At 37.8% G+C, this 24568-nt stretch overlaps 1 protein-coding gene across 1 annotated transcript in view; it reads left to right on the forward strand.

Moving 5' to 3' along the window:
- LOC122790549 (extracellular calcium-sensing receptor-like) overlaps window positions 1–24568 on the forward strand; it is a 319135-nt gene that overhangs the window by 99400 nt on the left and 195167 nt on the right. The window contains exon 4 of the mRNA XM_044058097.1: window positions 1481–1702. Within this exon, the coding sequence (XP_043914032.1) occupies window positions 1481–1702 (222 nt within the window). The remainder of the gene's footprint in view (window positions 1–1480; window positions 1703–24568) is intronic.

Genomic DNA, 24568 nt, shown 5'->3' on the forward strand with positions numbered 1-24568 from the left:
GCTCTTCTGACTGCTGATTATGTGGTGCATATTAAGAGGGGCTAGTGCTTTTGCACTCCTGAATGTGTCCTCCTTTGTATGAGATTCCTAGTAACTATGAACTTGTTGAGGGTTTATCAGTAATTCCCTATTACAATATTACTGGCTTACCAACTTTTTTTAATGTAACATAGGCAATTAATTCTTCAAGAGCATCAGGCAATGAATTTGTAGATGAAACACTGAAATGTAAAGTTGTTCGCCAGTAGCAACCTCTTCATTAGTTCCAGATCTCTTTAATGTGGAATTATACTAATGACTTTTACTTCTACAGAGATTGTGCATATTGACTGATGTTGGTGGATTCTAATGAAATCAAAACATGCATTTATGCTTGGTCCTAAAGATTTGTGCAGGGGGCCAATGGTTTAGAAACAGCCCATCTGGCCAGTTACATTTTCTATGAATGTGGGTTTCAATCCAGTTTCACTGAATGTTAGTTTCAAGTGCAGAGAAGTTTACTGTTGCTCATACTAAGTTTGTTTTCATCGTGAGACTGTGCAGTTTTGTTTAGCACACAGCTATCAGTATTTGTTATAACATTTGAAATCCATCCATCCATTCATAAAGTTTTTAATTAAATCCAGATATCTGTAATCACTGTAGAAGTAAAGTAGAAAATAGTATGTACACTGACAAGTTTGAACAGTATTTTATGGTAATTGGGGAAGAGAGTGGCAAGTGATGGGACACTGGAATGGCTGCTGGGCATTAACACTTGTACTAGAACATGCAGAGGCATGGATGCAGGGGCCCTGATCTATTACCTTACCTACAGTCCTTTTGAGCATGTACTTGCATCTACAAAGTGCACAGGTTAACATGGCTGCACAATGAACAGTGCTACACAAATACAGGCAACTTATAGCAGCACAGAAATACAAAAAAATAAATAAATAAATTCAAATGAATCTACTGTCCTATAGCAAGACAGCACAATTCAAGGCTCTATAAATAATCTGAGGCTTAGAAATGGCCTAGTTCTTATTCAGCTCTCATTAAAATTTAAACCAAAGCAAATCTGACTCAGATAACAATAAATGCCAAAAATAAATACAGGGCTATTTCAGTAACTTAGCAAGAAATTCAAATTTCTTATCCTATATGTTTCTAGGCTTCTGTTTAGTCAAATTTAGTATAAAAGAATCTGAGTGTGTAGGGTGGTTATTTGGCATTGTGTAGCTCTGAGTAAATGAACCAAGACTGCACAGATGCACAGAAATACAAAAACATTTCAAATGAGCCCAATGTCGAATAGCTGCATGATTCAATGTTCTACAAGCAATCTGAAGCCCTATAATGGTTTAATTATTCCTCTACTCCCACTGGAATTTAAACCAAACAATTTATTCATTTTTTATGGAACTTAATAAGCAGAAATATATAATACAATATCAATCTTCTTTTATAGATTTTTTTTGCTTTGCTTCTTTTTCCTTAGCTGTTGACATACTTGAAGAAAGTACACTTCAGAGACAAAACTGGAGATGAAATATTCTTTGACATAAATGGTGACCCTCCAGCTGTTTATGATATTCTGAACTGGCAAGTTAGTGACAGTGGATTATCAAGCTATGTTGAAGTTGGACGATACAACACCAGTGCCAGCCCTGACTTGGTTATCGATGAACATCAGATCAAATGGAATGGAGGTCACACCCAGGTAATAAGCTCTCATCACTTTCTTATATATGATAGTAGATTCGAGTAACTCCCATGACCTGTATGTCGTAGGTGTGCTCCTAACACATGCATCTGCATACTCTGTAACTATGAGCAAGTCATAATGTCATCAGCCATCACAGGTCCCTCCCGAAAACAGGCATTGATTTCTATTGGGTATTACTAGGCTGATAAAAACTATAACAGAATTAAATAAAGCAGAGCTGCTCATCTGATGAGATGGCTGCAGGCTGCTATACAGGTAACACTGATAAGTACTCATCTAGTTAAACAGACATGATACTGGGATGACCAGACTGGTACATATGATGCAAAGTTTTTAATTAAGCAATAGCAATATTTTATTAACATATTAAAAGTGTGTATTTTTGTCTTCTCCAGACTACCACATGCTGATGTCTTTAATAAATATTTAGTATTAAACAACTGTGCTGTAAGAAACTTTCCCAAGTTTAATCTGTCTGCATATTATTATTTTCAAGCACTAGCTCCAAATCTTTAAATAATAAGACATTTTGTGTTACAAATACACTTGCAAACACATCTATAGCTATATCTATATTTTCGAATATGTACCTATCCATTCCATCTATCTGTATATGTGGATTCTCCTACCAGTTATGGGATTCATTTGTAGAATTATTATCATGGCTAGACTATGTGAACAGTTGTGAATGTTGGAAGCATTATTTAGTATTGCAAATAACCTCTACTTTATAATCTTGTGGATATGGAAGAAGTAACTCTAAGGTAGCAGTACCTCAGAGACAGGAGGAATCCTCAGATTTCAGTCAAAACATCAAGTATTCCCCTTACTCCATGGGTAGTGCATTTTTAGTTTTAGTATATTTAGTATTCTGGGCTGAAGTGACTAAATCCCCCATCAAAGGGATGCAGGTCAACACAACCAATCTGAAAAAGGAGTACATAGTTTGGTTACATTTGATCTCATTATAAGACTCACTGTCTATAAGGGTAAAGTTCATATTGATTTCTGCCTCATAGTTTCAGATGAGCATAAGGTTATTCATCTGATTCCATTTTTAAAACTTTCCTTCTAATGGGTTTTATAAATTTTATTTAGCAAATTTATCCTCAATGTACTTAGAACTTCATTAAAGTAAGTCATTTCACCCACCCCATTTTATACACCCTGACATTAATTCTCACCAGTCTGAAACACATATAAAAAACACACATCCAAATCATAGTATGTCAGCCTTTTTGATTTAACTATGAGGAAACAGAGGCGTTACCATTCAAATGTGGTATCATTCCACAATTTAATCTTATTTGCCAATGTAATTATCTGCATATTCCAGTTACCAGCTCTTACATTTCCTGCACGTTTTTCAACAATAATCAGCTCACTTTTTTAAAAATCAGACTAGAGTACTAGGCAAAGAATTCTTTACATTCTTACCCTTGTTACTGTATACATCTTGATATATGCAGTATATTGCTGAAGATTTTTTTTCTATTTTGCCCACATAAAAGACATTATTAGGTATATATGACAACATAAACTTTGCTTGTGATGGTACAATCGTAACACCTGGGACATGGAATCACCCTACGATGATCATGTAAAACAAGGCTCATGTATATACCCCATATTGCTTGCATGCTACACATATAGTCATTCTTTCACTGGTATTTTTACCTCCTAGCAACCCACTCCCCAGACATTGTGTGTCTTATGGAAACCTGCTAAAACCTAGTACTACTGATAATGAGATACTACCTCCAGGATATAATATTCACCGGTTAGACTGTACTAACCTAGTACTACTGATAATGAGATACTACCTCCAGGATATAATATTCACCGGTTAGACTGTACTAACCTAGTACTACTGATAATGAGATACTACCTCCAGGATATAATATACACCGGTTACACTGTACTAACCTAGTACTACTGATAATGAGATACTTCCTCCAGGATACAATATTCACTGGTTAGACCGTACTAACCTAGTACTACTGATAATGAGATACAACCTCCAGGATATAATATTCACCGGTTAGACTGTACTAACCTAGTACTACTGATAATGAAATACTACCTCCAGGATACAATATTCACCGGTTAGACCGTACTAACCTAGTACTACTGATATTGAGATACTACCACCAGGATATAATATTCACCGGTTAGACTGTACTAACCTAGTACTACTGATAATGAGATACTACCTCCAGGATATAATATTCACCGGTTAGACCGTACTAACCTAGTACTACTGATAATGAAATACTACCTCCAGGATGTAATATTCACCGGTTAGACTATACTAACCTAGTACTACTGATAATGAGATACTACCTCCAGGATACAATATTACCGGTTAGACCGTACTAACCTAGTACTACTGATAATGAGATACTACCTCCAGGATATAATATTCACCGGTTAGACTGTACTAACCTAGTACTACTGATAATGAGATACTACCTCCAGGATATAATATTCACCAGTTAGACTGTACTAACCTAGTACTACTGATAATGAGATACTACCTCCAGGATATAATATTCACCAGTTAGACTGTACTAACCCAGTACTACTGATAATGAGATACTACCTCCAGGATATAATATTCACCGGTTAGAATGTACTAACCTAGTACTACTGATAATGAGATACCACCTCCAGGATATAATATTCACTGGTTAGAACATACTAACCTAGTACTACTGATAATGAGATACTACCTCCAGGATATAATATTCACTGGTTAGACTGTACTAACCTAGTACTACTGATAATGAGATACTACCTCCAGGATATAATATTCACCGGTTACACTGTACTAACCTAGTACTACTGATAATGAGATATTACCTCCAGGATATAATATTCACTGGTTAGACTGTACTAACCTAGTACTACTGATAATGAGATACTACCTCCAGGATATAATATTCACCGGTTAGACTGTACTAACCTAGTACTACTGATAATGAGATACTACCCCCAGGATATAATATTCACCAGTTAGACCGTACTAACCTAGTAGTACTGATAATGAGATACTACCTCCAGGATATAATATTCACCGCTTAGACCGTACTAACCTAGTACTACTGATAATGAGATACTACCTCCAGGATATAATATTCACTGGTTAGATCATACTAACCTAGTACTACTGATAATGAGATACTACCTCCAGGATATAATATTCACCGGTTAGACAGTACTAACCTAGTACTACTGATAATGAGATACTACCTCCAGGATATAATATTCACCGGTTAGACCGTACTAACCTAGTACTACTGATAATGAGATACCACCTCCAGGATATAATATTCAGCGGTTAGACCGTACTAACCTAGTACTACTGATAATGAGATACCACCTCCAGGATATAATATTCAGCGGTTAGACCGTACTAACCTAGTACTACTGACAAACAGAGATACTACCTCCAGGATATAATATTCACCGGTTAGACTGTACTAACCTAGTACTACTGATAATGAGATACTACCTCCAGGATATAATATTCACCGGTTAGACCGCACAAACCTAGTACTACTGATAATGAGATACTACCTCCAGGATATAATATTCACCGGTTAGACCGTACTAACCTAGCACTACTGATAATGAGATACTACCCCCAGGATATAATATTCACTGGTTAGACTGTACTAATCTAGTACTACTGATAATGGACACTACCTTCAGGATACAATATTCACTGGTTAGACTGTACTAACCTAGTACTACTGATAATGAGATACTACCCCCAGGATATAATATTCACCGGTTAGACCATACTAACCTAGTACTACTGATAATGAGATAGTACCTCCAGGATATAATATTCACCGGTTAGACCGTACTAACCTAGTACTACTGATAATGAGATACTCCCTCCAGGATATAATATTCACCGGTTAGACCGTACTAACCTAGTACTACTGATAATGAGATACTACCTCCAGGATATAATATACACCGGTTAGACTGTACTAACCTAGTACTACTGATAATGAGATACTACCTCCAGGATATAATATTCACCGGTTAGACCGTACTAACCTAGTACTACTGATAATGAGATACTACCCCCAGGATATAATATTCACCGGTTAGACTGTACTAACCTAGTACTACTGATAATGAGATACTAACTCCAGGATATAATATTCACTGGTTAGACCATACTAACCTAGTACTACTGATAATGAGATACTACCTCCAGGATATAATATTCACCGGTTAGACCGCACTAACCTAGTACTACTGATAATGAGATACTACCCCCAGGATATAATATTCACCGGTTAGACCATACTAACTTAGTACTACTGATAATGAGATACTACCCCCAGGATATAATATTCACCGGTTAGACCTTACTAACTTAGTACTACTGATAATGAGATACTACCTCCAGGATATAATATTCACCGGTTAGACCGTACTAACCTAGTACTACTGATAATGAGATACTACCTCCAGGATACAATATTCACCGGTTAGAATGTACTAACCTAGTACTACTGATAATGAAATACTACCCCCAGGATATAATATTCACCGTTAGACCGTACTAACCTAGTACTACTGATAATGAGATACTACCTCCAGGGTATAATATTCACCGGTTACACTGTACTAACCTAGTACTACTGATAATGAGATACTACCTCCAGGCTATAATATTCACTGGTTAGACCGTACAAACCTAGTACTACTGATAATGAGATACTACTTCCAGGATATAATATTCACCGGTTAGAACGTACTAACCTAGTACTACTGATAATGAGATACTACCTCCAGGATCTAATATTCACCAGTTAGACTGTACTAACCTAGTACTACTGATGATGAGATACTACCTCCAGGATACAATATTCACCGGTTAGACTGTACTAACCTTGTACTACTGATAATGAGATACTACTCCAGGATATAATATTCACCGGTTAGACCGTACTAACCTAGTACTACTGATAATGAGATACTACCTCCAGGATATAATATTCACCGGTTAGACTGTACTAACCTAGTACTACTGATAATGAGATACTACCTCCAGGATATAATATTCACCGGTTAGACCGTACTAACCTAGTACTACTGATAATGAGATACTACCTCCAGGATATAATATTCACCGGTTAGACTGTACTAACCTAGTACTACTGATAATGAGATACTACCTCCAGGATATAATATTCACAGGTTAGACTTTACTAACCTAGTACTACTGATAATGAGATACCACCTCCAGGATATAATATTCACCGATTAGACTGTACTAACCTAGTACTACTGATAATGAGATACTACCTCCAGGATATAATATTCACCGATTAGACCGTACTAACCTAGTACTACTGATAATGAGATACTACCTCCAGGATATAATATTCACCGGTTAGACCATACTAACCTAGTACTACTGATAATGAGATACTACCTCCAGGATACAATATTCACTGGTTAGACTGTACTAACCTAGTACTACTGATAATGAGATACTACCTCCAGGATATAATATTCACCGGTTAGACTGTACTAACCTAGTACTACTGATAATGAGATACTACCTCCAGGATATAATATTCACCGGTTAGACTGTACTAACCTAGTACTACTGATAATGAGATACTACCTCCAGGATATAATATTCACCGGTTAGACTGTACTAACCTAGTACTACTGATAATGAGATACTACCTCCAGGATATAATATTCACCGGTTAGACCATACTAACCTAGTACTACTGATAATGAGATACTACCTCCAGGATACAATATTCACCGGTTAGACCGTACTAACCTATTACTACTGATAATGAGATACTACCTCCAGGATATAATATTCACTGGTTAGACCATACTAACCTAGTACTACTGATAATGAGATACTATCTCCAGGATATAATATTCACCGGTTAGACCATACTAACCTAGTACTACTGATAATGAGATACTACCTCCAGGATACAATATTCACCGTTAGACCGTACTAACCTAGTACTACTGATAATGAGATACTACCTCCAGGATATAATATTCACCGGTTAGACCGTACTAACCTAGTACTACTGATAATGAGATACTACCTCCAGGATATAATATTCACTGGTTAGACCATACTAACCTAGTACTACTGATAATGAGATACTATCTCCAGGATATAATATTCACCGGTTAGACCATACTAACCTAGTACTACTGATAATGAGATACTACCTCCAGGATACAATATTCACCGTTAGACCGTACTAACCTAGTACTACTGATAATGAGATACTACCTCCAGGATATAATATTCACCGGTTAGACCGTACTAACCTAGTACTACTGATAATGAGATACTACCTCCAGGATATAATATTCACTGGTTAGACCGTACTACAAGGAAAGGAGGTGGGATAGCAGTCCTTTACAAAAATACTCTGTTAATAGAGACACCATTCAACTACCCCAATTCAATAATGCAGAACTCCTCATAACCAAACTACAGATTAACCACAACAAATGCTTGAACATCGTCTCTGCTTACATTCTACCAGGCAACAACTTAAATACCCTAGAGGATATCCTATACTGGTTATCCACTACCTATCCCCAAGAAACCATAATTCTTGGTGACTTCAATATTGACTGGCACCCCTGCTCCTCCAAAACCCCCTCACCCTTATAAACTTATAAACTTATCTGGGTTTAAACAGACCATAACCTCTCCTACTAGGATAAACAAACCAACCAACAGGGAAAGTATCCTACACTGGATCCTAGTTAATAACCAGCCCCGAGTGTACATAGCTGGCACTCTCCCTAATGACCTTAGCAACCATTTACTAACCTATATCATAAAACATAAAGCAGGAAACCCTCACCAGACCAAATATAAAACACTTAGAAACAAGAAAAACTTTGGCACTGCTATATTCCTAAACGAACAAAAAGCAGTTGACTGGTCAAAACTAAAACATCTGCCATTAGAAGATGCTACAGCTCACTTTAACACTTAATTTCTAAGTATCCTTGATTCCCATGCTCCAGCACGTACAATAAAATCTAGATCAAACACAGCACCATGGCTTACAAAATATACCAAATCTAAAATCAAAACTAGAAACAGAGCCTGGGCCAGATGGAGAACAACTAAAACCCCACTTGACTATCTAAAATATCGTTAACTCAGGAATGATACAAAAAAAAAATCTGTTTTTCTAGATAAAAAAAGCTTCTACCAAAATCTCCAACAAAAACACCAAAACAACCCTCAACAGTTCTGGGTAGGTTTAAATTAACTGCTTCATCCAGGTCATTCTACCATCCTAACCCCGGCTAACCACACCCATAGTTCCCCAGAGACCATAGCTGGTGCTTATAATAACTTTTTCACTGAAACAATCCAATCCCTAGCAAATCAACTAACCCCCACAAACTTAAACCACACCTCTAATCTACCCACTAATCACCCACAATTTAGCTTCCAACCAATATCCACTAGTTTTATCAAAACACTTATAAAAAATAAAACCTACCACACTTGCTGCTGACCTCCTCCCTGCAGAGTACCTACAAATAGCTGCAGATGCCTTTGCATATCCCATATCTATCCTTATCAACAGAGCCTTACCTGAAAGCACTATATCCTCCCTCTGGAAAACATCCCATGTCATCCCACTCAATAAGGTCATTGCCATTCTTTTCCCACTAGCCAAAATAATGGAGAAATGTGTACACAAGCAACTAATGCAATACCTTACACAGAATAACTTACTATCCATCTCCCAGCATGGTTTCAGGCCATACCACAGCACCACCTCAGCCCTCCTTTCCTTTACAAATGCCATAAACCAAAACAGGAATGACAATAGGCTGTCCTCCACCCTCTTTCTTGACCTATCAAAAGCCTTTAACATGGTCAACCATGAACTTCTCATTCTTTCTCTAAAATCTATTTCCCTCAATAAGCATGCAATTCAGTGGTTTCAGTCCTACCCGACTGGTAGACAACAGACGGTACTATGGCAGGGCAAACTCTCCAGCCAGCTACCTCTCACACTTGGTGTCCCTCAAGGCTCCATACTAGGTCCACTACTCTCCTCTATTTTTATCAACAACCTTCACACTGCTATCCCTAAAGCTACCTGTATTCAATATGCAGATGATTCCACTCTGATCTCCTCAGCCATCTCCCCATCCGAACTGCAAATCCTACCCCAAAATACATTTAATACTATTGAGAACTGGCTCGCCAACCAATGCCTACTGCTAAACCTCAATAAAACTAAACTTCTACTCTTCACCCCCACTAGCAGATCTGCCACACTTTCATTCTCTGTCACGTCTAACACCACTATCTCCTCAGATCAACACACCAAACTTCTAGGTGTTATCATAGACAATAATCTCAAATTTGACCTAGTTTTGTTACTGATCACACAACTCCAATGTTTAGCCATAATCCGCTTGACAATGTTTGTGTCCAGGGAATGATGTAACTATACATTATTAATTTAATGTGCATTTTGTACAGCATGATCTTGACTTTGTAGTTTGCCAGATATAGGCTGTTGCAAGATAGGGGTAAACTTGTCTGACCACTCTCCCTCTACTGAATTTATATCTATAAAATATGAATTAACATCACCACCCCAAATTATGAAAACAAAATCATACAGACCATCAATAAGAAGATTGGATCACTGTATAGAAACAAGACATTTTTAAACCCACTGGCTAGGACTGCAATCGCCCGGTCACACCTACTCTCTACTCTTTTATATGCCTCGCCTGTACTCTCAAACCTCAACAAATCTGAACTAGGTAAGCTGTCCCATAGCTACAACCATATTGCCAGATTCGCCACTGGCTCCACCTATAGAACCCACCACTGCCAGAACCTGAAACAACTAGAGTGGCTAGAACTGCCCACCTTAATTCAGTTCAATCAACTCTTAATAGCGCACAAAATTCTGTACCACCCTGAGGATACCCCCTCACTTATAAATATTATTAAGCCATATAGCAACCTGAGATCCCTACAGTCAGCCAACAAACTACTGGTCCAAACCCACAAAGCTAATAATTCTACTGGTGAATCCCTGTTTGCCAACTTTGTTGGCAAAACCTGGAATTCATTGCCAAACTATATAATCCTACAATCCTCCAAAAGTCTTTTAAAAAAAAAACCTCAAACAGTATCTCAAAGTGAACTGGCTTTGCCCATGTACCAACCCTGATTAAGTTATAAACTGAAAGCATAGTCTGTAAATATCATAACATGCAACTACGTCACCAAGCTGTATATCCAATCTGACATCTCCTGCTTTTAATTGTATCTATCCATGAGAATTATGAGTTCCTACTAGGGAACACTACTAAACTATTGTACATAATCACTTTGTTTTATATTTTCTAATGTCCAACTTCTTGTGTAATCTATGTAAGTTTGTCTATTTGGAGCTTTTTTCCCCAGGCCTCCACTGAAAATGGACATGTATCCAATCAGACTATAAAATAAAAACGGTAAACAAATGTAAAATAAATAAAAATAAATAAATAAATACTTTTAAATTACTCATTTTTTTTTTCTAAAACTCCTTGAATATTCTTGAGAGATTTTATATATAAACATTGGGCCATCACTCACTTTACTAATTAATGTTTTGTTACTGATCACACAACTCCAATGTTTAGCCATAATCTGCTTGACAATGTTTGTGTCCAGGGAATGTTGTAACTATACATTATTAATTTAATTTAATGTGCATTTTGTACAGCATGTTCTTGACTTTGGAGTTTGCCAGATACAGGCTGTTGCAAGATAGGGGTAAACTTGTCTGACCACTCTCCCTCTACTGAATTTATATCTATAAAATATGAATTAACATCACCACCCCAAATTATGAAAACAAAGTCATGTAACCTATCCCATAATTGTTTTCTATCTGATGGAGATGTAGAAGCATAAACAATAATGATCCTTCATCTGTTCTCATTAATGAGCACATCAATTATCACAGTCCTCAATGGGTCAATAAAGTTAACATGAAAATCTGTTTGTGTGGAAATTACCAGATTTCTTTACTTCCAAAAAACATTAATATGTGCTAGTTCTTGTACATCTACATGTATAACATCCTGAACTAAGCAAATAACACCTTTTCATTTCTTTACCCACTATAATATTCTCCATCGATAGATAGGAGCTATTCAACTATTGATATTATGGGTGAGTATTTTTATGTGTTCTGGTTGGTCCTTTCCTTGAGCCATCTATTCCTTTTAAGTTTATCTGCCATCATTTATTGCTTCTTCCTTTTCAATCTATTCATTTACCTGCAATAATGAAATCGTATTAAGTACAAGAAATGAATTCCCATGAACATGTTCCGCAACTCATAAGTTAAGCAGTGTCCTCCTGTGAAAACTTATTATGTTCTGGATCCAAAATTAGAATGATAAGCAAACGTTCACTAATTAATTTTTAAGCATCTTCCTGACTATTCTTCAGCCAATCAAAGCAGACATGAACTGTCTCCCACTTCTTGCACATTTCTTAAAATAATTGTCTTTGCTGTGCTCTGAATGTAATCTTTGCATTATAATATAGGAAGATTCCTTTTAGAATACCCTGATTTTCCACATAAATATATTTTAGGCTGGCCAGGATATCACACCACACATTATTTTTATTTATTGATTGTTCTATATGCTTATGTTGATCATCATCTATTAAGTTTTCAATAAATCCTTCACATACCTCTGCCTAAATCCCCAGCCTGACACTAACTTTATATATATTGCTTGCACAGCCTGAAATCACTTTAGCAATTTAGTTTGCAGATCTTGCTCCTGTCAAAACATCTCAATTCCATATATGAACCTTATATCATTTATTTAAAATGAGATCATGCGCTGTAAAAGAAGACAAAGTGAAGTGCCTTCAGTTTCCTTTTGTTAAAATTATGTACTACAGTATAGAATGGTGATTCTAAAAACAATCAAACAACAAAAAAGAGCCAACGAGGTGGAATTATTCCCAATAAGGTCCAGGAAGTTCAATACCGCTAACTCAGCTTACAAAAAACTTTAATAAAAAATAATCAAAAATTGTCAGGCGCTTTCGTCCACACACATAGGACTTCTTCAGAACCATTTGTCATAAATAAGCATCATGTCAAATATCAATAGAAGCATCATGTGACACACTTGCTCATTATTTTCTTAGAGAAAAATAGTATAATTTAAAAATCTTATAAAATCATTGCTTTCTTCTTAAGTATTTGTACTATGGATGTGTGCTCATTAATACCTGCTAACATTGTAGCGTTCAACCTTAGTTGCGATTTTAATTCACACACTTCCACTTTATTCTCCCAATAACCACCCTTCTCTTCTTTCTTAACTTTTCCAAAATACCAAACAAGAATTTATAGTCCTGACCACAGTGTTACATGTACTTATACAAAGCCTTATTCACATTGTTATTCCTAATGGCATACACATGTTCATAAATCCATTTGTGGAGACTCCTAATAGTTTTCCCTAGTTCTAGAAACAATCATATATGGTTTCTGTAGAAACTGCTTGCATGGGGAATAGATACGCTAGACAGAGCAACTACTTTATTCCAAAAAGACTAGCAACCCATGGAGGCTATTGTTTGCAAACACCTAAAGTGAGGAAACTTCTGCTGCTCCAACAAGTTTTAGTTCTGCATTCTTCTCACAGCTCTGCACTCTGTTCCACAATGCACCACCTGAAAAAAGTTGACTTTGACTTCTTGATAACACCTTCTATTGCTGAGGTATAGTTGGTAGAAGTGACCTTTCGCCGAATTCCATATCAGACTTGCCTCAGTCATGACATACCCAGATGGTATATTAGTCAGGAAGAGTAGTGGAATGTTCACAGTGCCCTGGCCAAGTTTCCCATAGTTATTATGAATGCCATGTCAGGTCTTCTTGAAAAGAGGCCACTATCTTACTAGGGCTACCTGTTCAATAAAGCAAACACACACACACACACACACACACACACACACACACACACACACACACACACACACACACACACTAAAATCTTCTTCATCTGGCTTTTTCCAGTTAGGGGTTGTCACAGCGGATTACCTATCCGCTCATGATTGGCAGTGGAGTTTTACGGTGTCGAGTTGCCAGCCCAACTTTCCACAGAAGGCACACACAAACACATGCACTCACACCTAGGGACAATTTAGAGTGTCCAATCCACCTACAGCATGTCTTTGGGATGTGGGAGAAAACCAGAGCACCTGGAAGAAACCCACGCAACCACAGGGAGGACATGCAGACACCATACAAAAGGCACCCCAGCCGAGGATCGAACCTGAGAGCCTCTTGCTGTGAGGTGGCAATGCTAACCGCTGCACCACTGCGGCTGCCCACACACACAATAAAATCAATAAATAAAATGAATGAGTAAATAAATAAATATAATAAACACATACGTGTGTGAAGTACATATTTTATACACTCAGGGACTGAAAAGCACTTGGCCTTTAAGGAGTGCTTCACAACATCCCTGGGCATACAAAACAACATTCAAGAGCTAATGTATTAGCACCCATATATAAAGACCCAAGGAAATTAGAGCACATTCATAAAAGAAAAATCTAGCCATCAAATGACAAAGTCTATATGGGAAATGTGCATATTTTTTTGTCTTAAGAACATGCAAGATCTCCAGCAGACAGTCTTTAAAAATGCACATATATTCTGAATTTTGGATTCAGGTCAAAATACACACTCCCATAGTTCAAAACATGATATAGTTTGCCCATTGGGGGGGGGGATCATTAATAGAGCATATGAGAAAATGTAATCAGACTTTCAAATACTCACCTTATAAAAAGTTTGCTGTTCATTCTTTTATGTGCAAAATAAGGTCTGAAACTAAAAAAGGGCTGACCACAAGTACATATAGGACAAAACGATAAAGGTATTTGAAAAAACAGAGTACCAGCTATGGAAAAAAAAAAACTGTTTTCATCAAAGCATCATGGGATATATGCAAATTACCCCATAAGGACATACAAATGTTCCAGCAATATGCATTTGCTCTCTCTCTCTCTCTATATATAATATGGATCTACTTTAAATAACCGAAGATCAAAACACCAATATTAATTTTCGCAAGACTGAAAATGCCGAGTGAGGGGCTACACACCCCACACCCTCTAATGTGGGGGGCTGCTTCCCCTACACCCCCCAAATATATATACTAACTCCAGGATTGTACTACAATGGAGAAAAGGGCATGTCAGGCAAGTGTTTACTTACCCTGTGAAAGCTTCAGCTTTTGAGTATGTCAGATTTCGGTATTTTCAGTCTCACAAAAATGAACATCGGTGTTTTGATCTTTGGTTCTTTAAAGCTGATCCATATTACCATATTACAACCCAGTTACAGTTGTCTTGTTAAATACCACTGTCTTTCTTGTTGCCTGCCTCTTATGTTAATCTGACCATATATCTCACTTCCTCTCTGCTTTCAATGGCTTGTGTGAGTAATCACAAAATCATCATTTTTGAAATCCCTCCCTTTCAACTATTTAAATTTACTGGCCATCCTACTATATTCCATAGTACCAGAATACAAAAGTGACCACCCCTTTCAATCCATCTTGCTGTTTTAAAAATAGTAACTCTCCACTAAACCTTAACTTTTTAAACAGGTAAAACTTGTTACCTACTTTCACATCTAACTTCTCTAGTGCACACTGCAGTGTGCATTTTTTTCATCTTACCTTTAAGCATCCCTGTGACTAGCACTTACTCTAATACCTGCTGAAAAGCACTAGGAAGCCTTAAACTGATACAAACACTCAACTCTCCTTGTTAATAAGGAGAAATTAATTGCAGGCACTAAACAGCCTATAATTCCAAAGTACCTTGCTAAGGTAAAGGAAGACAGCTCCTGTACTTTACACAAAAAAAAGGACCAAACCAGGCATGTCCAAGGGTCAGCTTCCAGTGATTTCTCCTGTCCACCTGGTGAATCTAGGCATGCTGGGGCAATGCAGCAATTGCCTCATGTACACAGACAACCCTCTCCTCTTACCACCCAACATTACAACCTGTGAGAGATGCACTTACATAGCCAAAATGGAAGCAAAGCTCTCTCCACCCAAGATTGTGCTGGACAGTCAAGAGGAGATGGTTAACACCCACACTACACCTCAAGCAACACATAGCCCTTCTAAACCCACACCACCAACACCCACATATAGCAACACTAAATCCACATATGCAGAGGCCCTTAACTGTAACCTGCCCAAGCAACAAGTACCTCTGACGCTGAAACGCAGACAAACACCAATCACAACCAAAGTGTCACATAGCTCACAACAGTCAGTGCGCCACCCAGCAACAGCCCCTAAGGCAAGACAACGTACCTAACACTTTAGTCATAGGTGACTCTATAGTCCGGTGCACTGATGTCCCACTCACCAGGTTGAACAAGGAGAAAATTACAGTCAGCTGCCTGTCGGGTGCCAGGATCCACCACATAACGCATGCACTCAAGTCACTCCACAACAAGTACAAATATGACTCTGTCATTGTCCATGTTGGTGTGAATGACTTGAGATGTACCTCCCTTGACTACATGAAAAGAGACATGGAGGAGCTCTCAGTTCATGTAGCCCAGGCAGGTATGACCCTAGCCCTGAATAGCATCCTGTCTTTGCCCAGAATGATACCACAATATAAGGACAAAATGATTGACTTCAACAATTGGCTAAGCTTCTGGTATCATTCAAAGGGGATCCAGTATCTGTTTGCCTGGGACGACATGATCGACAGACCACGATGCTTTGCCAGAGATGTTCTGCACATGTCGCCCCTGGGATTCAGGTTACTAGCTAAGGCTCTTGCCACCCCTATAGTGCCTTTTTTAGGCAAAGTTCAAAGGACAAAACTACCACCGTAACAGGTACAAGCATGCAAAATCTGAAGGTAATGCTACTCAATGCTAGAAGTCTAAACCTCAAAATGCACTCTCTCGAGGCACTCCTAAAAATGGAGAACATTGATATCTGTGCAGTAACTGAGACCTGGTTCAAGGCTCCAGAGAGCACCCCTGCAGTACCAGGCTACAACTCTTACCACACTTTTCGGCCACCAAACCAGGACCGAAACGCTAAAGGTGGAGGAGTGTCAATATTCACCAAGGATATTCACACCACCAGGCTAGTTTCCCAACACAATGCGTCTGAAATTCTCCAGGTGCAGCTAACATTAGGTAAGACTGGAATCCAAATTGTAGCTTGCTACAGATCCTCCACCATGCCCCAAGATTCTCACTACACCTTTCTAAACATACTGGAAAATATTAAGATAGAACCAAACACCCTAATACTGGGTGATTTTAACTACCCTGCCATTAACTGGGAAAACTACTCGTGTACCAACACCTTTGCCCAATGGTTCTTCTAATTCATAAATTCCAATGCCCTGGATCAACAAATACATGGTCCCACCAGGGTCTCCAATATCCTAGACCTGGTCATTACCAACATGGAAAATCGATGCTCCACACCTATGGTCACCCCCTCATTAGTCAGGTCTGACCATAAGCTAATCACCCTTAACATCCACATCCCATCCCCACCCCCCAGTAAGGAAACCTCCATAAAAAACTTCTCAAAAGCCAACTTCATGCTACTCAAGTCAAAAGTGACAAACTTCATGACACCCATGCAGACAGGAACTGAAAGTTCAACTGCTGAATCCTACACTAAGGCACTGTACGAGCACATCCACTCATGCATGAATCGTTCCATCCCAAAAAGAACCAAGATGCTCTCATCCAAAAAAGGAAGCCAATCTGGTAGTCCCCTGCCATAAACAAACTTTACAACAAAATAAAGAAACTGTTACAGAAAAGAGGAAAATCCCAGGATGCAAAAAACTCCTTTACCAACCTCAGTAAGAAACTGAGATCCCTCATAAAATCCTCCAAAGCTAGTTACGAAAATAAAATTGCCAAAGATTCCAAAGACAACCACAAGGCATTCTATAACTATGTCAAGAATCTAAATGGCAATGCTCAGATCTGCTATGAGCTAAAGCAGAATGGCATTAAATATACTGATCCCAAGGATATTGCCAATATCCTGGCAGATCAATTCAGTGCCAACTTCACCCCCCTCTCACCCCCTAAATGGCCCATCTCAATACTGGAAGATTGCCAAATTCCGGTAATAACAGCCGCACAAGTAAAAAACGCACTCTCCAAAGCTAAGAATACAGCATCCATGGGACCAGATGACATCCAGGGCTGTGTACTACATGAACTACAATATGAACTGGCACCTCACCTAAGTGTCATGTTTAATCATAGCCTCACCTCAAGTTTCATACCCACTGAGTGGTGCAGAGCTACATTTATCCCACTCCACAAGGGGGGAGCCACCTTGGATCCCGGAAACTACGATCCCATCAGTCTGACGAGCCTTATCTGCAAGGCCATAGAGCGTATTATCATGGAACTTATAAACAAAGACATTGGCAACCTTCAAACACTGGACCCCACCCAGTTTGAGTTCGTGAAGGGCTGATCTTGTCTCCTGAACCTGATTGACTTCTTTGAATCAGTCTACAGAGCCATGGACAAGGGTAAGGTGGTTCACACAGCCTATATAGACCTTGCCAAGGCCTTTGACACCATCCGCCACTGTGGAATCATAGATAAACTTACTAAGCTGGGCATTAATCCCTACATCACCCAATGGGTTGCTAACTGGCTTACTGATAGAACCCACACCGTAAAAGTAGCCGACTCCAAATCCAGCTCCAGACAAGTGACAAATGGAGTACCTCAGGGTTCAGTCCTGGGACTGCTCTTGTTTGGCATCTACTTCTCTGAAGTACAGGCCAACACTAAGGGACTCTGGCTAACAAAGTTTGCAGATGACTGCAAACTGGGAGCCATTATTGAATCCCCAAATGATGTGGATACTCTACAAAAGGGCCTTACAGAAATGGATGCTTGGTGCCAGAGCCATGGACTCAAGCTCAATGCCAAGAAATGTATAGTTATCCCCTTTGGGAAAAAACATGTACCTGTGAATTACCATATAGATGGCAGTACACTAAACACCGAAAGTGTGATAAGAGACTTAGGGACACAGGTGGACAGTGGTCTCAACTTCGATAACCACATCGCCACAACAGTTAGGAAATCCTTCTATGTGGCACACCTCATCACTAAGGGCTTTTCATCAAGAAAAAAGGAGGTCATTGTCCCACTGTACTCATCCCTCATTAGACCCATTATAGAATAGTACACCCAAAGCAGGCACAGAAGGCTAAAATAGAAACGCTCCACTCCACAGCTTGGAACAAAACAGGTTTATTGCAAACCAATAAAAAACACGTAGATGTCACCTCAAATGTATACAACAGTATACGGTATCCACAATATCCACAGTAGTTAAGCGCTTTCATCTGACTAAAGGCAGACTTCATCAGAACAGCTGTTATTTTGCTCTGGTTGTTTAAATAAGCCCTTTTGGCGCCAAAACATCCATCCCATATAAATTTGTTATAAATTAATCTAATTAAAATTAGTGATATAATTATGCTTTATTGTTATCCTAAATACTATAATATTTAAAAATACATGCATATGCATAAAAATATATAATGTGTTGTACAATAAATATACTTTAAAAATGTGCATTAAAATGTAAAAAAAAAAAAAAAAAAAAAATTTAAAATGTAAAGACAATCGCTGTAATATTTCTAGCCCTAATGTTCGAAAAAGTGGGGGAATACACAAAAGTGGTTATGCGAACGAAGTGAGTAAGGAAAGAAAAAACAGCAAAAGGACAAATAAAAATGCCACTACTAACTTTTTGGACTATTTTTTGAATGATGGCTATGATTTCACTAAACACAATGTTAATGATGAATGTGATGTTGTTGGGCAGAATGCAAAGGGATTCAATACACCAATAAAAGACAAAATATATTTATTTGGTAAGAAATTATTATTGATTAAGAACTTGAAAATTGAAAATGCTTATTTTTCTAAATGTATTTCATTGAAAATAGTTCCTAAAGGAATTCGTTTTTTTAAAATACCTATGGGTGTAGATTTAAACAAGCATAACATGTGTGAATTTAATGCATTGTTTGACAATTTTGGCTTCAGCTATATGAATTTACTGATCAAGAACAATGATGAGAAACTGGTTCAGTTGGTGCAAGAAGTTGAGAAGCTGAACCATGAGATAGTGTATAATGATGCATTTCCCAGTTGGGGTGAATTACATGAAAAACAGTTTGTTTTAGCTGAACAAAAAGCTACTAATATTTTCAATAGAAAAAGCAGGAAAATAGAACGTGATTTGGACCAATATTCAAATAATAGGGCTTATATATGGCCAAAGGGTAAAGTAGTTGGTGATAGTGAAAGTTTGTATAGAAAGGAAGATAGGCAAGAGAAACAAGAGACAAATTTTCGAGGGGGCAGGTATTTTCCACCACAGAAGAACCCATACACCCCAAGGAATTGGAGAATGAGATAAATGTGCAGGATGTGGACATTGGTTCCAATATAGGTGACATTAGTCCTAGGGATGTAACATTAGTGACGGATGAAAAAGTTAACCTACCTAGCACATTTGGGACTATATTATGTCCTGATATACACCAGACTACTGACATACACAATTCATTTGAGACACCTGAATTAGTCGCGACTCATAGCTTTATAGCAGACAAGATAATAACTACGTACAAAGGTTTTAAAGTATTCAATTATACCAGTATTGCTATAACAGAGGAATTTTACACTCTTTTCGCAAAAGGTATGAAATACATACCTACTGTTAAGTTTAATTTAGTTGATGTTATTACTGAATTTAAATTATATTGCCGCCGATTGAATCTGGCTGTCCAATTTAATACACAAGAGGCAGATAAGCATATCAGTGAACAATGCGTTCTTAAAAAGAAAAGTACATACATTCCCCCAAGTAATCCCATTATAGCTAGTTTTGAGAAAATGGCTAGCCAGGATATATATAGTTATTGTAAAATATACAAAATGGAAAGGAGCTATGATGACAATTTAACTGACAATGAAAGACAATGTTTGGAAACTTTTATTAACAGTAAGGAAGTGAGGATTATGAAGCCCGACAAAGGGGGAGGGATAGTGTTGTACCCTTTGATGGATTATATTCACAAAGTTTACAATATATTATATAATTCTGGTAACTACGAAGCCATTTCTTTGAATGAAGTGAACATTGGGTACAAACGTATAGACCTAGCTTTAGAAGAATATTTGATTGACCATAGAATCACAAGCGATGTCTACCATTACCTTAAAGTTGAACATCCTACCCTGGCTACTATTGTAGGGATTCCAAAGGTCCACAAAAATATGGATAGTCCACCTTTCAGACCCATTATATCAGGCAGTAAGTCTAAAACCTTCGTTATGGGGGTAGCCATTGATAAATGGGTGAAACCAGTATATAATAATATACCCCATTTAATCAAGGATTCATGGATGTTCCTTAGTCATTTGACACCGCTGTTATGGGATAGGCATCTTATATACATCACCATTGATGTTATCGACTTGTTTTCCTGTATCCCAAAGGAAATAGGATTAGATTATTTTTGTAATAGTCTTAGAAAATATTCCAACCTGGACTGGGACAAAATTTGTTTGATCACTGATATGATGGGACTAGTGATGGACCACAATTATATATATTTTGAAAATGAATTCTTCAAGCAAACCAGAGGCATTGCCATGGGAGCATCTTGTGCCCCCATATTCGCCAATCTGGTTATGCTGGAATGGGAGACTACATTTTTGTTCAATTGTGAGTTCTACAAGTACATAGTCTATTACTCAAGATTTTTGGATGACTTGTTTGTCCTTTGGAAAGGCCCACAGGACATGATTCAACCTTTTATTGATTATATAAACAGTACTACTAATTTTTTAAAATTTACATTTAACACAAACAACCATGGTGTAGCATATTTAGAAACCTTTATAAGTCATGGGGAAGAAGGATTTACCTCTAGAATATACAGGAAGGAAACGTTTTCTAACGATTATTTAGAATATAGTAGTAACCACCCTAAACACATGTTTAGAAATATATTTAAAGGGCAGTGCATCCGGGCAGCCCGCATGTCATCTACCAGGGAAACAATGGAGAAAGAGTTGGAAAACATAAAATTTATGTTTAAAGATAGAGGTTATCCTGAGCAGTTATTAAATGATATAGTTAGGTATGTACAAAGAGAGTGGGGTAAGAAATACGCACCATTGTTGGGTCAAAGTTTTAAGACAGGTTCTGCACTAACACACAATAAGAAAACAGAAGGCTTCACCTATAGAGTATGTGCCCTTACATATTCTCCAGTGGTTAGTAATATTGAAAACATTATTAGACAACACTGGAATCTTATTACCATGGACGATAATTTAGTGCAGATATTAGGGATTGGGCCTAAATTTGTATATAAGACGGGGTTTAACCTTAAAAGGATTTTGGAATCCAAAAAACATCAGGACATGGTACTATTTAAGGGCACAAAAAGATGTGGAGCATGTAATCAGTGCAGATATATAAATGAAACATGTAGATTTAAATTGGACAATTTTAATGGTACTGTAATTAAGAGTATGGCAGGGAATTGTCACACAAAGTATGTGGTGTATATCGCCACTTGTAGTTATTGTCCGGCGTTTTATATTGGAAAGACGGAGAGACAATTGAGACAAAGGATATATGACCACATTTACTCTATTAAAACCAAAAACAAGAAAAATGCTTTATATAAGCATATTTTGAATAGTGGTGACAAACATCAATTTAAATTTACTATTGTTGATCATGTTGATGTAACAGTGCAAGGGGGTAATTTTAAAGCATTATTGTGTAAGAAGGAGAGTAAATGGCAGATTTTTACGGACGCCACTAGACTTCCGGGTCTAAATGATTATATTAGTATAAAGCCTTTTTTAAGTATGGGCTAATTCTTGTCATAGGAGTGAGAGAAATTTTCAGTGCTCACTCTTTTCAGTGTGACATGTGATTAAACATAGTGCCTATATGTAGGAAAATCAACTATACTATATTACATATTTTTTATAGGAAAACTATGTACATAGACATTCTATTATGTATATAGATGTCCACAGATAAACAATATATGTGTCACTACATTTTTAATGTACATTTTTAAAGTATATTTATTGTACAACACATTATATATTTTTATGCATATGCATGTATTTTTAAATATTATAGTATTTAGGATAACAATAAAGCATAATTATATCACTAATTTTAATTAGATTAATTTATAACAAATTTATATGGGATGGATGTTTTGGCACCAAAAGGGCTTATTTAAACAACCAGAGCAAAATAACAGCTATTCTGATGAAGTCTGCCTTTAGTCAGATGAAAGCGCTTAACTACTGTGGATATTGTGGATACCGTATACTGTTGTATACATTTGAGGTGACATCTACGTGTTTTTTATTGGTTTGCAATAAACCTGTTTTGTTCCAAGCTGTGGAGTGGAGCGTTTCTATTTTAGCCTTCTGTGCCTGCTTTGGGTGTACTATTGTCGGTGGAGCACTTTGGCTGTTTTTACCCCATTATAGAATACAATGCCCTGTTTGGTATGTACCTCTCAAGACATCTGCAACAACTGGAAAGGCCGCAGAAATACTTCACTAAAAGAATCACAGGCCTAAAGCAGATGCCCTACACTGACCGCCTTAAAAAACTCCAGCTATACTCTTTCGCATATCGTCTACTCAGAGGCGATCTCTGCTTAACATACAAGGCCATGTCAAACCCAAAGCTGCTGGACATGCTACACTTAAAGAAATCCAAATCCCTCAGAGCCACACACTCCAGGGATATAAACCTTGTAATCACAATAAACAAAACATGCTGGAGGGATAGGTTCCTGACCCAGAGACTCCCCAGACTCTGGAATAGATTGCCCATGCATGTCATGCAAAGTGCCTCTTTGGCCCTCTTCAAAAGGAACCTTGACGATTGGATGGGAGAAAGCAAATTCACCCCGGGGATCACGTCAGTTGCCCTGCTAGACAGGGGTCCAGGGAAGTAAATAGTGTGGAAAGAAATAGCCAGGGAATTATTATGGCTAGGCTTGTATAGGCCCTAGGGCTGATAGCCTAGTACCATCCTATGAACCTATGAACCTATGTATGTATGGGATTCAGAAAAATCACTTACACAGCTGCATAAAAGCAAAATAGCACAGTCAAAGTAGAGAAACCTGGCTTGAAGCTGATTAACAATACATTAGGAGTGATGTTGTACAACAGATAAACTAATAGAATTCACTAGCAAAAATTTCACAGGTTGGATAATGACTAACACTGTTTGATGTAGATCATGTCACCCAATAAGCTGAGTAGCATATATGTAGTATGCATATGACAATGCATGTCCGCACACACACAAGCACACTACTATGAGCATAACTGCGGGCCCAGATAAGAACTACACCTCGAAGTCTGGCAATTGGTGCAGAGGATTAAGGAGCTGTTGATGCATTATTTCTTGTAGTCTAGACATCCAAGGTTTCATTCTGTCAGCCTCCACTGCCTAACCATGTGATTCTGAGCAAGTCACTTAACCAGATTCAGCTCTTGGGCTGAGCCAAAAAAATCCATAGGGATCAGTACTCTTCCCTGGTAAACAAACAAACAAAATAAAGTCCCTAGTATTTTATTACTGTAAATGGGAAGGGGATGGGTTTATAGAGCTGTCAGAAAGGGGAAACAG

Source organism: Protopterus annectens, chromosome 16.part0 (genome assembly GCF_019279795.1).
Source record: "Protopterus annectens isolate FY-2018-M chromosome 16.part0, PAN1.0, whole genome shotgun sequence".
Taxonomy (NCBI): Eukaryota; Metazoa; Chordata; order Ceratodontiformes; family Protopteridae; genus Protopterus; species Protopterus annectens.